The sequence below is a fragment of the Macaca fascicularis genome, chromosome 13, assembly GCF_037993035.2.
Source record: "Macaca fascicularis isolate 582-1 chromosome 13, T2T-MFA8v1.1".
In the NCBI taxonomy this organism is placed as follows: Eukaryota; Metazoa; Chordata; class Mammalia; order Primates; family Cercopithecidae; genus Macaca; species Macaca fascicularis.
In genome coordinates this window covers 98,455,984-98,472,399 of record NC_088387.1, presented here as the reverse complement: position 1 = coordinate 98,472,399, position 16,416 = coordinate 98,455,984, and the positions used below count along the sequence as shown (strand labels likewise).

Below are 16,416 nucleotides of genomic sequence, written 5' to 3'. Positions count from 1 at the left end.
TAAGTTTAATTCTTTGTGCCATGCTATCAGAAATTATTAAAATAATATCTTTGCATTGCTGGTGGCTTTATTCCATTTTTATCCCTTTACTCTATCTATTTATATTCCCTTTATCTAAGATTTATTGAGAATCTCTTGTGAAAAGAAAGCACTGTCTGGATTCTAAAGATTCAGGATTCAATAAATAAGGTACAAATTTCTTTACATGCACACAAAATAAGCCTGTTATAAAACACATCTGTACTAGTTACTGAACTATGGTAGTAACACAAATTAGCATTTTATGAAAATTAAATCACTTAAATTCTTTTTCTTTTTCTAATATTTTCATTCCCTAAGGACTTCAAGAATTTCAGTAAGTATGATACACTCCAGGTCAGGATAATTTAACTTGTCTACAACTCAAAAAAAAAATTATTTTTTAAGTGTTGCTATGGAAAAACTCAGATATCCATGTGAGCAAACACAAAAGCATCCAAAGTACACACAGACTCCTACAGAGAAATCCAGAAATCTATAAGCACAAACACAAGAGCAACCAAAGTATACACACAGGTAAGTACATTAATGCCTTCAAGCTATTCAACCAAAAAGAATTTCCCCTGGGAAATTCTAGATAACAATTTCTCTCTGGGGAAATAAATGCATTTAAATTTTCATCAAGAAAAGACCTTATTCACCTTTTGAAATTATTCCCAACACCACACAGTACCTAAACTCCAAAGCTTTTCAGACCATATATAAATGCATTAATTGAATCAAACCTGTCTAATAATTAAAAAGATAAAATACAGCACAATTATCAGTCCCTTTTTTCTAAACCAACAATAGAAATATACAGGAGGCAAAAAATTATATTTGAGGATGTCAGAAAAGGAGAATCATAGTTTTGTTTTGTTTTTTAAGAGTGTTAATACCAAAGGTCTTTTACTACCAATATTAACATCTCCTGCCTTGCTGTAGGACTCAATAATTACTTGTGAACTTAAGGGGGCAACCATAAATTTTCCAGGCTATACCAAGGGTTCTCATTCTCCTTCCAAAGCCCTTGGAAGACTGTGAAATGCTCAGTGACATATGTGTGAACACACACACACACGCGCATGCGTGCACATTTGTTTCAGTAATAAATGTTGGACTAATGTCTAGTGACCAGCTAAAGTACTATAGCTCAAAGTGAGAGCTACTGAAAACCTAGAATAGTAATATCTGAGATGCATTTTTACAAAGTACAGATTCCTGGGACTCATTCCAAATTGAGTGAATCACAATCTATGGGCGTGGAGCCAGAAAATCAGAAATTTGTATAAGTACACTCAGGTGATTCTTATGGACACTAAATCTTAAGAAACAATAAGAAAAACATTGCTTTTTAATATAGTAGACACTAACTCTGCCATTTTTTACTCCAACTGATGATATTAATCAATAGCTGAGTCCGTCAGAAGGAGAAAAGAAAGTTCTGTCACGTATATTCCTGTGCATGTATGTTTTAAAGGACAGACATAAAATGAAACATGATCCCCACAATACAAAAAATATCAAGTAGGGGTCTCCCACCTTACCACATATATACATACGGCCCTTTAAAAGTGATTTAAGATTCCCTTTAAGACTGCCTTTCATGTTCATGTTACACTACTAAACTTAATTGATATTAGGTATTTTAGAGCCTGGGGAAAAGAGAAAATATGCAAGAATAACTTACCAGACTAAACCCTTATATTACACATCGATCTAGAGAGAGAACTCTGAGTACAGGAGGACTAGCTCCCAAGAAAGGTGAAGCAAAAAGGAAGAAATGAAAAGGAATACAGAAGAAAAGATAATCTTTTTCAATCTTTCCAGTGTTTCACCACCTGACTCATGCACTCTCTTTCCTACAGCTTTTGTACCCACTTATAACCTGGTTTGCCAACCTCTACCAATTATTTTAAAATTCCTCTTACATTACATAACAGCTTCTTTTTGCAGAATTTGTTAGCAAAGACAGTGTTATATTTATGAATGTAAAATAATTTTAAATATGCACTTAAGACACATATAATCACAGATTAGCCAAGACATCCGGTCTCTGGCCAGTGTTGCAGATAGAGTGTGGGTGTCTGCTACCACGACTGCACTTCATGGCTCAAGTCCTGGCAGACTGACTATCCAGGAGGAGTCACTCTAGAGTAAGCTCGACTTCTAACCCAGAAGCTCTTAGGTATACACTGAAAAGATGAGAAGCCTTAATGTACTAGAGAAAGTGAAATACGACCAAAATGATAGTGAGTTTTTGTTGTTTTTCACTATCAAGTGACACCTCTCTCCTTCCCACCAAAACAAAACAGTAGTAAAAGACAAGAAGTGTACAAGAGACCAGAGGATGTAGAATTCAAAGTTGGCCAAGCAGGATTCTGAAAGACGCCATGAAAAACATCAGAAAAAAGAAAAGAAAAAAAAAAAAAAAACCCTGTAACATCAATATATAGTTCACTACAATGCTTCCTAAGTGTTTCCTTACCTTTACTTAAATAACATTAAACCAGTAATGTTTGTGAATATATATACAAATTAGCCATAAGGAACAACTATAAACAAAAATAAAAAAACCTTTCTCACTTTGAAAATATTTCTCTTGGCCGGGCTCAGAGGCTCACGCCTAGATTACAACCAGCACTTTGGGAGGCAAAGGCAGGTAGATCACCTGAGGTCAGGAGTTCGAAACTAGCCTGACCAACATGGTGAAACCCCGTCTGTACTAAAAATACAAAAATTAGCTGGGCATGGTGGCGGGTGCCTATAATCCCACCTACTAGGGAGGCTTAGGCAGGAGAATCGCTTGAACCTGGAAGGTGGAGGTTGCAGTGAGCCGAGATCACGCCATTGTACTCCAGCCCAGACAACAAGAGCAAAACCCTGTCCCAAAAAAAAAAGAAAGAAAGAAAAAAAAGAAAGAAAAGAAAATATTTCTCTTTTAAAGTGATTTTTCTCATCTTTAGTTTGCTTGATATAGTCAAATAAAAACTTCAAAAAAGAGAATTTTCCAAACAGTATAGCATAAACTAAAAAGGCAAAGTTCACACATTTTCCAATCTTTCAGAGTCCTTCTCCCCAAGTCAAAGCAACCATATTAACATTTTTGGGGGATACTTGCTTTTTTCACTAATGTCATCTTCATTTTTCCGAATCAGCCCATGTAAATCTACATCATTCGTGTTAACGGCTAGACAGTATTCCTCTGTATGTCAAGATACACCATAACTAATTTTAGCTGGTCCCACGTGAAGGGATATTCAGTTTGTTTGCCTTTGTGTTTTGTGTGGCAATTACACATGACACCGTGATAAATATACTTGTTCATTTAGCATTGAATACTTGTAGCTAACATATCTTTAGGAAAAATTCCTAAACATAGAATTTCTGGGTCAAAGGGTATATGTACTTGAAATGTTATTTTCTTTTCTCACACTACACCAATGTGGTACTTGAAATTTTAAAAGACGGTGCCAGATTACACTCCAAAAACATCAAATAAATTTACATTTCCACTAAGTAAGTATGAGCATTCCACATCTCCAACGGGGCATTATCAAGCTTTTAAAAACACACACACACAAATCTGATACTTTATTTTCACTTAAGTGAAGCTTAGAATCTTTTCACATTTGTTATTGGTTGCTTTTTCTTTTCCCCCATAAATATCATGTTTCTACTTTGCCAATTTTTATATTAGATTGCTATTCTTTCTTCTTACTGATTTTAAGGCATTTGTCCATATTTAGGAAACCTGTTCTCAACATACCTGCTACAAATATACTTTTTCCCAGACTTTATCTATTAATTTAAGGAATGCTTTCTGTCATGTGTAATTTAAAATTTTATATAATCAAATTCCTTCATATCTTTATGTTTTCTAGCTTTTGTGCATTGCTTAGAAATTACTTTCACACATAAGATAATAAATACACTGACCTTGTGAATTTTTCCAGTACTTTTATAGTTCCACTGACCAAGTCGAGTTCATTTTGGGCTATAGAAAAAGGTAGGAAATCCTAGTTTTATTTTGTTTTGCTTTTTCCCCTATTGGAGGAACTTGCTAGTTTTCCAAGACCATTTGGTAAATAATCCATTTCTTCCATCTACTGATATGAAATGTCATCGCCATTGTGGTCATCACCATTAAATTCTACTTCTACAAAAGTCTAAGCATGAATTGTCTCTTCTAATACTTTTGTCTATTCTTGCACAGGCACACATTCTTTATTACTGTAACTCTATTACACCCTTAAAATTTTGGTAGGGCCCCCAATGACACTTTTTCCTCTAGAATTCTCCTTGCTAGTCTCATACTTATTTTCTAGAAGAAACACAGAACTCTTTTTTTTAACTTCTCTCCCTAAGTCTTGAGGAGATTATAATTGGAACTTAATTTATACATTAATTTAGGAAAAAAACCTCACAGTCTTTGAATTTAAAGCCTTACCATTTAGTTGTAAGCAGTAGCAGTGGCAGCAACGGTAGTAGTAATAAGCATGAATATAACTAACTTTCATTGAGGACTATATGTCAAGCGTATTTGATAACCTCATGGTGTCATCTCTGTTTCACAGATGAGAAAATTAAGGCTCAGAGTGTTAAACTACTTGCCCAAGGTCACAACCACAACTGAGATTTTAGTCTGCATAATTTGACTTGAGTCTACACTCTGAATTAAATAAGTTTAACACAGTAATTACAAACAAGGTGTGCTTCTTCCTCTAAAGCTCCACATATTAACACATTATCATTAGTATGAAAACACCATAAGTATTCTAGCCAGGCATGGCTCTCTCTACGAAGATGGCACTGTGAAGTATTCACTGAGATATGCCCATCCCAAATCCCCAGACTTTCTTGTTCCTATATAGTGGTTCACTCCCAATGCAGAGATCTGCAGCAATGATCAGATCATGGGAGCTGAGAGTAAGAGGTGATGAGAATATTGACATTTAATTGATATCTAAAGCAGAGAAACCATCTAAACTTTGCTATTTCTTAATATAAAGATTAATAGTAGTGTGTACACACACATGCACACACATACACACACTAGAAGTACATTCACATATGGAGTTGAATGCTCAACAGGTTTTTAACTGCCCAAATACATTTGAAATTTATCTATGTAGAACATTCCAACCCTCCTGCCTCAAAAGAGTCGATCAGAAGACTGAAGATAACAAACAAAATTCTTGGCTTTTGGTTTACCAAATAAGCTTCTGAGTTCTCAAGGTAGAGATTTTAGTTTGAGACAACCAAATTTTGAAGTCTACAAGCTTGGTTTGAGACCCAAATGCCAAATCTCTACAGCTATATTTACGTCTTTGGGAGGCCAAGGAGGGCGGATCACGAGGTCAGCAGATCGAGGCCATCCTGGCTAACATGGTGAAACACCGTCTCTACTAAAAATACAAAAAATTAGCTGGGCATGGTGGCACGTGCCTGTAGTCTGAGCTACTCGGGGGACTTAGGCAGGAGAATCGCTTGAACCCTGGAGGCGGAGGTTGCAGTGAGCTGAAATGGCGCCACTGCACTCCAGCCTGGGCAACAGAGTGTGACTCCGTCTCAAAAAACAAACAAACAAACAAACATATATTTACTTTAGGGATATGGGAAGAATACAAGAGACTAGCCCACCTCTGGCCTCCTTAATAAAGATGGCTTCCTCCCCCCGCCAAGAAGAAGACTGATGATACTATGAAAGGCAGAGAGCATTCCTAGCGGGAGGCTTCTCTGGCCTTTGGGTTGGCAAACAAACAAGCAAGCTATGTCTTTCATATAGTCAACTGTCCCCCTCAGCAACTTTTAGTTTTCTTCTCATAGTCCCTTCATACTGTTTCTGCTAATTCCTAGGTAAACTTAGTTGCTATTTTAATTGGGACCTCTTCTTCTATTATATTTCTAACTTATTATAGTATTTATAAGAGAAAAGTATCATTTTAAAACATTAACTTTGAAAGTGTCCACCTTACGGAATTCCTTTATTGTCTTTCATCATTCTTTAGTTGACACTGTAAGTTTTCCATATAATTAATCATATCATAGGCAAATGCTTACAAATTCAATATATCCTTTCCAATACTTGTATCTCTCAATGTCTAACTGAATTAATCTTACATGCTTTAGTAATGTTATATTACTCTTTTGTTGCGCTACTAGATTTCATTTGTAATAGTTTCTTTGTGATCATTGCTTAAATGAGATTGGCCTACAGTTTTATTTTGTATTTCCCTGAAAGATGTGATATTGTTGGTTTTGCCAATTTCATAGCTTTCCTCCTATTCCTATGCCTTGGAACAGTTTGACTAGCATTAAAATGATCTTATCCTTTAAGATTAAAATAATTCACCTGTGAAACCATCTATGTTTAATGGCTTTAAGATACGTGCTGAATTTCTTCTTCCACAGTGATTTGTTTAGATTCTCTCCTCTCTGGGGTCAATTTTGTTGATTTATATTTTTCTACTAAATCATTTGGGTTTATTTTAAATGGTACTGAGTAATTCTCTTACTTGCATACAACCTGCAGTAATTTTGTCTCTCTAAAAAGAAAAATACGAGTAAATATATAAATCAACATTATTGGAAAACACATCCAGGATGAGTTAAATGTGTCAAACTGGGAGCAAAATACTGGAGGATAGCATTTAATTCAGGGGTTTTGGAAAGAAACCTTTAAATAGGGCTTTAAAAGTGATAAAGTGCTGGTAGGGTGTTCATATCCAGAGACTGTGAGTAAAAGAAAAACTAAATCAATACTACTATGAATTGTTTAAAAAATGCATATTTCTTGCTACAATGTAGGAAATGGCCAATTATAGTATATGTATTATTTGGAAAACGTAACTGGGAAAAAAACAACAAAATTGTGTGAAATGTTTTAAGTGTTACTACTCCAGTTATCTAACTCTAAAAGTAGGCTAAGTAGCAAACTACAAAGTGGCATTCCTTTCTCTAATTTATTTATTTGAAACACTATTATTCAAACATTTAATGACCACTATCAGCTGGACACCTTGTCAGAGTTACAGAAATGGCTTAGATATGGTTCCTTAGCTCAAAAAATGTATTACCCTCATCCCTAGTTTCAATATGATATAATATATCCATGGTTATATATAACAACCTCAAGAAATATAAACAGCCCCACTAGAACTTTGCTTCACAAACCAGTAAATATAAAATAATTGAAAGTCAAATATCAAACACACAACTATCAACACAAATATCTATAATTTTTGAATGGCTATCACTATTCTAATATGAATATTAAATTCTGATATCTCAAACTGGATATCATTTCCCTTTCTGTGATAAGGCTCTAAGAAAAGACAAAAGTCTGAAACTGCTGTGAGACCACAGCTTTGAACAGAGGGTCAGAAAAAGGCAAAATAAACTCCCTTTCTACATACAATGCATAATGAAACAGGGTATTAAAATTTCAGTAAGGAAGATCATGAGAAAGACAATGAGCTCACCTAAAAAACTGTATGCATCAAAAGGATCCTTTACACTAATACTAGAATGCTAATGAATAACCAACAAAAAGTTAATATTCATACCATACTCTGAAAAATCTTATCTGTAAACACTACACACTAGAAATATTACCAAAATATAAGCAATAAGAAAGTCAGAAGTGCTCTGATGTGATACAAACCTACCTGTGCACATGATTCCTCAGGTGTTTTGGCACTAACTGAATAAAGTGCTGGGAGATCTAGTCTATGCACAGAGAATCTTTCTAGAGTGTGCAAAAGTGCTGGAGCAAGGTGAGAAGTTTGACCTGAGCCCCGTTCTCCAGATAGCAGTAAGCGTGGCCTGTATGAGGTTGGCTGATGATACGGTGACCTGTAATACATGTAAGACACAATTATTTCAAAATCATACATTCTGAAGATAAATATGAAATATCAGGCAAAATTTTTACATTAAAACAATTTAACTCAAAATTAACAGAACTTTCCTATATTATTTTAGTACAGTGATTTATTTTTTCATTAATTATGGTTTTAAAATGTTGGTACCTCTGACCATACTAATAACCAAGATATAAAGGTATAAAATCCACTTTACGGGCCCGGTGTGGCAGCTCACGCCTGTAATCCTAGTGCTTTGGGAGGCCGAGGCTGGCAGATCACCTGAGGTCAGGAGTTCAAGACCAGCCTGGCCAACATGGTAAAACCCTGTCTCTACTAAAAATACAAAAATTAGCTGGTTGTGGTGGGAGGCATCTGTAATCCCAGCTACTTGGGAGGCTGAGGCAGGAGAATCACTTGAACCCGGGAGGCGGAGGTTGCAGTGTGTTGAGATTGCACCACTGCACTCCAGCCTGGGCAACAAGAGCAAAACTCTACCTAAACAAACAAACAAATAATGAAATAAATCCACTTTAAAATAAAATAACCTTGGTATTCCTGCTGTCATACCACATATATTAACTTGAAGATGCATTAAACTCCAGTATCATTTGGTTATTAATTATTCAAGGTTAAATGTTAGGAATCTCACTTTTTGACAAAGAGGTAGATCTGAAGATTATTCCAAATGTAGGACTCAATTAATAGGCGGGGCCTTTAGGAGGTGATTAAGTCATGAGCGGTCAGCCCTCATGAATGGATTAGTTATATTATCAAAGGGCTTGATAATAAAACTAGCTAGCTAGTCCCTTCAATCCCTTCTGCCATGTGAAGACATTACTGGTCACCTCCAGAGGAAGCAGTGCTCAAGGTATCATCTTAGAGGCAGAAACCAAGCCCTCACCAGACACCAAATCTGCCAGAGCCTTGATCTTAGACTTTCAGCCTCCATAACTGTGTATAAATTTATGTTGTTATGTTCTCACTCATAAGTGGGAGCTGAACAATGAGAACACATGGACACAGGGAGGGGAACATCACACACCGGGGCCTGTCTGGGGGTGGGAGACCAGGGGAGGGATAGATAGCATCAGGAGAAATACTTAATGCAGATAATGGGTTGATGGGTGCTGCAAACCACCTTGGTAGGTGTATACCTACGTAACAAACCTGCACATTCTGCACATGTATCCCAAAACTTAAAGTATAATAAAAATAAATAAATAAATTTAGGTTGTTTATAAATTACTCTGTTTAAGGTATTTTGTTATAGCAGCAGGAACAAACTAAAACGATCACAATTTTTAAAATAACAAATATATATAAACTTCTTCCAACACATATTATTTCTGTAACAACAAAAACTAACTGTTCCTACCCTGACAGATGACATCTAAAGCCCCATACCAGAGAAGGAAAATATATTAAACCAAACTTGAACTTGTCATTTCGAGATTCTACAGCACCATTAAAATAACAAATGAAACAAAGTTTACTCTCACTGTGGGTAGTCCTAGACATTCTAAGGCAATACAATAAGAATAAAGCAAATCTAAAATGGAACGAATAGAAAGCAATAAAGGAAAAAATTGACACCTCTAAAGCATATGATTATGTAGTAGCAAATCCAAGAAATCAACCAAAAACTGTCAGAATCTACAAGCAAAGTAACAAGACAGAAGAAATAGAAAAATCAATAGATTTCCTAAACACCATCAATAACCAATGTAAAAAAGGAAAGGAGATCCTATTCACTGCAAAAAAATAAAAAAATTAAAAGGTAAAACAAGCATTATCAAATTATAGTCTTAGCAAGAAAAGAGTAAAACTGAGCCTGAACACAAAGACTAACTATATAAAGACCTCAATTCTTCCTAATCCATTTACTTTTTCATTTTATAGGCATAGGATTTTCAAGTTGAAATCCCAAAAGAATTTTTGGGAGGAGGGGAGTTTCAACTTATTCACAACTTTAACTGAAAGAATAATCAAGTAAGAATATCGAGAAAACTTTTTAAAAACATGCTACCACCTGGGCGAGGTGGTTCACGCCTGTAATCCCAGCACTTTGGGCGGCTGAGGCTGGTAGATCACGAGGTCAGGAGATTGAGGCCATCTTGGCTAATACAGTGAAACCCTGTCTCTACTAAAAATACAAAAAATTAGCTGAGCATGGTGGCACGTGCCTGTAGTCCCAGCTACTCAGAAGGCTGAGGCAGGAGAATCGTTTGAACCTGGGAGGCAGAGGTTGCAGTGAGCCGAGATCGCGCCACTGCGACAGAGCGAGACTCAGTCTCAAAAAAAAAGCTTCCAATTTTAATGCATTCAAACATGTTTTAGTAACAAGCACTTCACAGAGATTTCTTGTTCAATTTTCTTAACAATTCTGTGAAACACAGTTTCATTTTATTAAACAGATAAGAAACCAGGGTGCGTGGAGGTTAGCTATAAAGTTGTATAACCAGATAGAAGAGTTCAAATTGTCATTCAAGCCCATTTGACAGCAAAGCCCAGGTTCTGAACTCATTATGTTAAGATGTGTCCTACTTTATACTGAAACACATTATAGAATAACAATTAATAGAATGTAGAATACACCAAAGAAACAGAATTAAACATAAAAGGCAGCCTAGGAAATGATTAATCGTAATCATTATATGAAGGAATTTCATATAAAATGAAATAATGTATATGCATATAAATGTATAATACTTTATATGAATAAAATAGTTATGATTCATAGTATAATTCATATAAAATATTTTATTATTTTATACTATATTATAAGATAATATGAATTATAATATATAATATATACATTTATAGTAATATAAATTTATAAAATTTATAAGAATTTGTATTTTCTTATATGAAATAATTTCATATAAGAAAAGAATCATAAAAAACAAATGAGGGCAACACAGTGGCTCACACCTATAATCCCAGCACTTGGGAGATTCAGGTAGGCAGATCATTTGAGCCCAGGTGTTCTGAGACGAGCCTGGGCAACATGGCAAAACCCCATCTCTACAAAAAATTTAAAAACAAAAAAATCAGCCAGGCTTGGTGGTGTGCACCTGTAGTCCCAGCCACCAGGAGGCTGAGGTGGGAGGATCACATGTGTCCAGGAAGTCAAGGCTGCGGTGAGCCATGATGGTGCAACTGCACCCCAGCCAGGGTGACAGAGTGAGACCTTATCTCGAAAAATAAAATAAAAAGAACAGAAATGGATGATAAAATAAACGTTTAAAAACGGAGGAGTCAGGTCATTTCATAGCATAAGCAAAATGAATTCTAACACAAAATTTAAATTAAAAGATTCACATATTTTTAATTCATAATAATCTAAAAACGTCTGTAGCTCAAAAATTATAATCTGAACCAAACAGTAAACAACCAAATGGCATAAAGAATTTGTCATACAGCAGGGCACGGTAGCACGTGCCTGTAATCCCAGCTACTTGGGAGGCTGAGTTGGGAGGATGACTTGAGCTCAGGAGTTCAAGACGCCTGGGCAACACAGAGATCCCATCTGAAAAAAAAAAAATTGATAGAGAAAGCATAAAAAGAAAATTTAATAAAAAGAATTTGTCATAAACAGGAATGGTTCTTAATGTATAAAGAGTTCATATGCATAGTTTTTTTAAAAAACCTCCATGGGCAAAGGACGAAAACAGACAATTCAAAAAGAAAATAGAAACAGGAAACTTTTTAAAATGTTTATTTAATTATATAACTATAGAATGTCTCCCATGCTGAATGCCTTAGCCCTAAGTATCAAACAATACCAGTGTTGTCATAGAGCATATAATTGAGTGGTATTTAGTAAAAAAGTTAATACACAAATTACCATAATTCAATGTGATTAGTAAGTGGTACTGTTTAAGTACACAGTGCTATGGAAGATACCAATTAGAGACTCATAGAAGGCATTCCTGGAAAACTGTTACCAAGACAGAAACCCAACAGACTGGAGGTACAAGAGATGAATTCCAAGACTGCAAAACAGGATGCGCAAAGGACCAAAGGTTAAAAAGAACATGGCTCTTTGGGGTAACTGATACAGTTCATATAGCCAGTTTTGGTTTTGTTTGTTTGTTTGTTTATTTTGAAGTACTGGGGACAAGTTGTGGAGGGTGCGGTAAAGGTACTAGGGTGGGGAGAGAAAAAGGAAGGTAAGTTAGACTACGAAGGGCTACAAGGGTTTTGTAAGCCATGTTAAAAGTTTGGAATGTGGCCGGGCATGGTGGCTTACGCCCGTAATCCCAACACTTTGGGAGGCCAAGGCGGGCAGATCACGAGGTCAAGAGATCGAGACCATCCTGGCCAACATGGTGAAACCCCGTCTCTACTAAAAATACAAAAAAAATTAGCCAGGCGTGGTAGCAGACACCTGTAGTACCAGCTACTCGGGAGGCTGAGGCAGGAGAATGGTGTGAACCCGGGAGACACAGCTTGCAGTGAGCCAAGATCGCGCCACTGCACTCCAGTCTGGGCAACAGAGCAAGACTCCGTCTCAAAAAAATAAAAATAAAAGTTTGGAATGTGTACTGAAGACAATGGGGAAGCACTAAGATACTTTAGAGCAGCAAGATAATCATATACAAGTTTAGGGCAGATAACTCTATCTCAGCATGTCAGTATGGGAAAGGGTTTTGAAAGAAGGCAAATGAGAGGAAAGATAATCAGGCATCTGCTATAGTAACCCAAGCATGAGATGTGAATGACAGTTCAACAAGAATAGTGTTAGAGGAAGAAGGAATAGCCTGCAATGAGACTTATTTAGTAAGAAAAATAAAAAAGACTTGGTCATTGACTAGACAAAGAAAGAAATAAAAGGAAAGAAGTTGGGAATGATGTCAAATTCTAGCTGAGACAACTGAATGAATGGTGACTCATAGGAGTCACAGGGAGAGAAGGAGCGATATAGTCCAGCTATGTATGAAAAGATCCATGGTACAACCAAGGGGAGATGGGTCACTGGTCAGGGTCCGAAGATCAAGAGCAATCTAGGCTTGAGAACGAAACGGTAGTCATCAACACAGAGATTAAAAAATTGAGAAAACAGAAATGAAAATAATGATAGACATCTTTTATCTGTTAGATGAATAAACCAAAAATTAATTTCAACACCCATTATCAATGAGAGGATGGGAAAATTGATATCCTCATAACCAGTAGAAGAAAAGCACAACTTTTCTGAAATTATATGTGATAGATCTAAAGATGCCAAAATGTATGCCCAAAAGTATTCAGTAACTCACTCCATTCCTAGGGACTCCCCAACCTCTTACTATCTTCTGCATTTTTTCCCATAGTACTTATCTTCTAACATTTTATCTATCTAGCAAGCTATTACATTTATTGTTTTACTGTCCATCTCCTCTATTTAAAAATGTAAGTTCAATGAGGGCCAGGATCTTACCCTATTTTGTTCACTGCCCTATCCCAAGTACCCAAGACAATGTCTGGAACGTGATGGGCACTTTCACAAAACATTTGAATGAGTGAATGAATATATGAAAGAACAAATGAACAATTCAACCAAACAAAAAGATACTATATTCATCTATCTGGTTTGTAAAGATTTTAAAAGACAGTGCTCAGAACTGACAATGGTATAAGAAAAATACCACTCTCATACATTAGTATGAGAAATGTAAACTAGTACAAGCCTTCTGGAACGCAATTTAACAATCTGTGTCAACATGTTAAATGTATACGCTCTGACACAGCAATTGCAGTTCTTAAAAATTTATCTTACACTTTGAATCAGATAGTGGTGTAAAGATGTATACTTAGAAACAAGTCTATTGTTTATAAAAGAAGCTTGAAACCTTCAAATTTTACCAATAAGGGTCTATAAATTGTGGAATATCCAAAGTGTAAGATAATATGCAGCTATCTTAAAATAGTGGTATCAAACATATGCTGATATGAAATAATATTCCCAACATAGTGAAAAAGTAAGTTATATTAACAACTTAGAGAAGGATATAATCCAGATAATGTATGGGTCTATACATTATACATGCATAGAGAGAACATGGAAGTGTGGTCACCAAAACTTTAACAAATATTACCTGCAGGTGCTGGGGCTTTAATTTTTACTTTCTTCTTTATGCTCTTCTTTATTACTTGAATTTTCTACAGTGTATATCATCTTTCTAATCAGAAAAAACAAAGCTATTTTCATTTGAAAAACCTCAGAAAGCTCTGTTTCTAATCACCCTTATGGTAATATAAAGTAAGAAAGAAAATTTATTTTCCATCACAAGGCTTCTCTACCAGATTGGTAAACCTTAACTATCTTGACTTCTCCTTTATATTAAATGTAAAAAAAAAGAAAAGGTTTCAACACTGTTTCAGGAGACTATTTCCAGAAATCCACCAGCAATACCCAGGCTAGTGTGACTAAAACACAGCACTAAAGTTACATTTTCTTCTGGCCAAGCAGTTTTTTTTCTGCATTCATCTGTAATACTAACACATCTTGCTCAAACAGAAAACTAAACCAACCAAACAAAAAAGACCACATGTTGCCCATCTTAAAGGCCTTAATTCTACAGTGTATGCTTCTTGGAGAGTGTGAAATATATTGCTCAACTTACCTAAAGAAGCAATGCAATTCCCTAGCTACTTACTAAGCTCAGAAATAATTTGGAAAAATATGATCTTAGGAAACAAACAGCACAGAGTCTGGCTCTGCCACCTGCTAGCAACATGATCATGGGCAACTTATTTAACTTCTGTGTGCTTCAGTTTCCTCATCTATAAAATGAAGATACCACAAATGCAGTATGATTGTTGAGAGGCCTATATATATTACTGAATATGAAGCACAGATCTTTACATACCAAACGTGTATCTAATTTGTAAAAAGCACTCAGATGCAAACTCCTAACCCTTCATAATGAAAAGGACAGCAAATATCACTTTCTCCTGTGAGAACTTCCCAGACTTTCAGCAGAATTAGTTCTGCTTTCATAGCACTTTCACAGTATTGAAATGTTTGTCACCCCCAATAGTGAGACCTTCTCCAAAGAAAGAACTATGTTATATCTTATTCATGCTTAGGTTTTCAGTATCTCATACAATGCCTGGCATAGGGTAAAAAAAGAAAAATTGGACAAATGGGTAGGTGAACAAAGAAATAAGTGAATAAATATTACTAAAACATCTAAAAAATGCTTATTCTAGAATATAGTTGTCTCATTACTTAATGAAAGTCAAATCAATGAACTCGAAAAGCTTACGTAAAGGAAGCTAAAATTAAACCAATTCTTTCAGAAAAGCTAAAACAAAATGAGCCATACCAATGTCTCACATTAAATCAGTGGCAGGAAATGTCCTCAATAAAAAGTTAAAACTTAACACTGGACATGATACTTTCTAATATCAAAATCTATTTCTGTATTCCTTTATTGACAACAATTATCTTATAAAATTAAACACGTCTTTTGATAGTTTCTTTGTTTCTGCTACTACATAATACAAATTCAAATAACTATAACTGTCAAACACACATACACACACACACAGAGAGAGAGAGGGAGGGATAGAGAAGGAGGGAGGGAAGAAGAGAGGGAGAGGGAGAGAGAAGGAAGGAGAGAGAATGAGGGAGGGAAGGAGAGAGGGAGGGAGAGGGAGGGGGAGAGAGAGAGAGACAGGCTAGCCAGGTGAAAGGCAAAAAAAAAAAAAAAAAAAAAAAAAAAGGCTTTCCCATAACTATCGATAAAACAAATTTGTAAAATGGTGGAATAGCCTATAAAAAAACTTCCCCGAGAGCATAAAAGAAAGGATCTGGAGAAGAAGAAAAAAACTTACAAAGAGTTTGCTATTAAAGAACATATGAAGAAAAAAAGAGAAGATGAAAGTAATTTAGCCTCATTTTAAAATACGAAAAACAAGAAAGGGTTATCAATGCAAATAATCAACATTTCACCAAAATCTACACAGGAAAACTTCAAGTTGGAGACTTAAATTTGTTCAAAATATTAAAAGTACACACAATCCAGCCTCTTCTAATAGAAGTGCTATTAGATCTACCTAACGGAAGCTTTATGGTTCTTCAACTATGGGCTAATTATGTAAATGCAAGTAAAGATGCTGTTAGTGTTTGAACACTACTTGGCCTCTTAATTTAAAATCAGATTTGCACTAAAAGTGTTTACCTAGCATAGCGCACAGCAAAAGTTGCTTTAACACAGATAATAAAAGGATAAATGTAAATTGAAAAACCATGAAATCCAAATTATAAAAGTATAATGTTTCTAGAAAATCAAAAAGTTATTTAATTACTGAACAATTTCTAAATCAAAATCTCTTTTAGTAGCCTTAGAGACCTAAATGATCATCTAAAGTTTATTACAAATTAAAGTACTCCAGATCATAGCTAATATTTCATTTCTGCCCATTAAATAAAAAGCAATAAAGTTGGGGCTCATGACTTGACTTTCTAAGGGTAAGCCTTCCTCTGCCTCCATGGGGGAAAAAAATTCACACCATCACTTTTAAGAAAAGTAACCTTGGC

At 35.4% G+C, this 16,416-nt stretch overlaps 1 protein-coding gene across 28 annotated transcripts in view; it reads right to left on the bottom strand.

Moving 5' to 3' along the window:
- Positions 1–16,416, bottom strand: part of ATAD2B (ATPase family AAA domain containing 2B) — a 213,570-nt gene that overhangs the window by 92,087 nt on the left and 105,067 nt on the right. For 23 of the 28 annotated variants that reach the window (XR_012422623.1, XR_012422617.1, XR_012422614.1 and 20 more), the window contains one exon: positions 7,689–7,875. Coding sequence is in view for 15 of the 28 variants with exons in the window: in XM_065527661.2 (XP_065383733.1) it covers positions 7,689–7,875 (187 nt within the window). In the remaining 13 variants the exon portion in view is untranslated. Of the gene's footprint in view, positions 1–3,957; positions 4,016–7,688; positions 7,876–13,966; positions 14,051–16,416 lie in introns of those variants that run through there. The other 5 variants (XR_012422622.1, XR_012422621.1, XR_012422620.1 and 2 more) reach the window with 3 other exon arrangements.